We start from the raw sequence: 1,918 nt of genomic DNA on the forward strand, positions 1-1,918 counted from the left end.
AGGCAAACTTGCGGCTCCACAAGTATAATTATAACGTAACATAGACTATATCAATATAAAGGATATTGTCACACCTTATATCTCGTATAAAAATATATTGATATTTTTTAAAAACTCGATATATCGCCCAGCCCTAGTAAATATAGCTATTAAATCTTATGTGAGTGTGTACTATGCTAGTGCTGTGAATTACAAGAAGAGAGGAAACCTAATGGTAGGGGACCAGGGGGGTAACCCACCAACCACACACAACCCCACCTTCCACAATCACACCCCACAGAGGAGGCCTTAGCCCACCACAGCCCAGCGAGGTGGAAAAGCAGCTCTAGAGGACCCACCCAGGTGGAAACCACTGGGAGTTACTATTAGGTACCAGGCAAAAGGTGCAACTGCAGTGAGGTGGGGTCATAGTAAAGGAGGTGGAACCAAGCCCACCAAAAACACGGCTGGGCCCCGTACATGCTAACTGTATAGAAGCCGGCTTGCATGGGGCATGCCAGCTCGAGCAGCTCAGGCCTCAACAAAAGCCACACGTGTTTCTCATACTGACCTCAGAGTCTGTAGTTTACAGTGAGGGCTTTCCAGATAAGCACACAGACCCTTGACATCGGATTCCTTCTGATCATTTCCACTCAGGTGCAGCTCTACCAGATGGGAGGGGTTAGTCTTTAAAGCAGAGGTCAAAGCAGCACAGCTCACCTCTGACAGGCTGCAGCCTTTAAGTCTGAATATAAACATTAGAAACAAATAAATTTTAATCGTATTCAAAAAGTAAACTGATATAAATGTTTATTTAATAAATATCACAGCTCAAATCAGTAAACTGACCTCAGAATCCTAAGTTGACAGTTTGGACTCTTCAGTCCGGCGGACAGCTTTGCACCTGAATCCTGCAGGTTGTTAAAGCTCATGTCCAGCTCTGTCAAGTGGGAGGGGTTGGACTTCAGAGCTGAGGCCACAACTTCACAGTGAGTCTCTGAGAGTCCACAAGAACTCAGTCTGTGAACAGAAATAAAATGTGAGTTATAAAACAGATGTGAAGCATCCAAACAGAAAACAGAGTGATGTCATAATCTGATGTTTTGGAGGAACGCTGTCTCGTTTCACTTTGTACTGTACCACTGAACATGGTTGAAATGAAAATAAAGCCACTTAAATTGAAAAATAGTATATCGAGAGCTCATCGAGAAGGAAACATCTGAATTAAAAGGACTTTATGATGCTGGAAGGTCTTTGAGACAAATAGGATTAAGGATTTAGTAAAACACGGCAGATATTCGATGATTGGTGGGCTTCCATTTCTTCAAACTGTGTGGGCAATCTCTTCTGGACTGAAACTGAGTAGTCATGGGTTCATGCAATGAGACGATGACCCCAAGCATTCTTCAAGTCTGTACAAAGATTACCTGACCAAGAGAAAGCAATGTGAAGTATTGGAATTGATGTGATGGCCAAAGTACAGATTTGATTCCAACTGAACAGATCTGGAATTTAGTGGATTCAAAGATAGGTTACACAAAAGTTTCATCCAAAGCAAGTCTCTGGGATCAGCTAGAAACAATCTGGAACTCAACGAGAAAAGAGACGGTAAAGATGTTTGATTTCTGCCGCACCACATTTAGTAAACGTTTAACTTACATTATTATAACATAACTAAGATTCTAAGAAATCTTTGTTGATTCAAAAACTCAAATGTTGCAGGGAAAGCACAAACAGAATGGAAAAGTAAGATCTTGGCTCCGACTGTGAAGTCATGCATTGTGTTGCATTGTGCAGGTTAGCTGGGCATGTTTTAAGGATGGTAAAAAGGAGATACCTCCCATGCGTTCATCACACTGCAGTGCATGGTGCTCATTACCCACTCCTGGGGTCCGTTCTTCGTACCTCGCTAAGTAAGTTAGCTGGATTTGATTGTTGA

The 1,918-nt window shown here is 42.3% G+C and overlaps 1 protein-coding gene across 1 annotated transcript in view; it reads right to left on the bottom strand.

Annotated features, from left to right (window-relative positions):
- Nucleotides 1-1,918, bottom strand: part of LOC102205238 (ribonuclease inhibitor-like) — a 42,748-nt gene that overhangs the window by 6,769 nt on the left and 34,061 nt on the right. The window contains exons 2-3 of the mRNA XM_005754558.1: nt 829-999; nt 551-724 (exon numbers count right to left, since the gene is read on the bottom strand). Of these exons, the coding sequence (XP_005754615.1) occupies nt 551-724; nt 829-999 (345 nt within the window). The remainder of the gene's footprint in view (nt 1-550; nt 725-828; nt 1,000-1,918) is intronic.

Source organism: Pundamilia nyererei, unplaced genomic scaffold, assembly GCF_000239375.1.
Source record: "Pundamilia nyererei isolate P.nyererei 1_Seehausen unplaced genomic scaffold, PunNye1.0 scaffold00592, whole genome shotgun sequence".
In the NCBI taxonomy this organism is placed as follows: Eukaryota; Metazoa; Chordata; class Actinopteri; order Cichliformes; family Cichlidae; genus Pundamilia; species Pundamilia nyererei.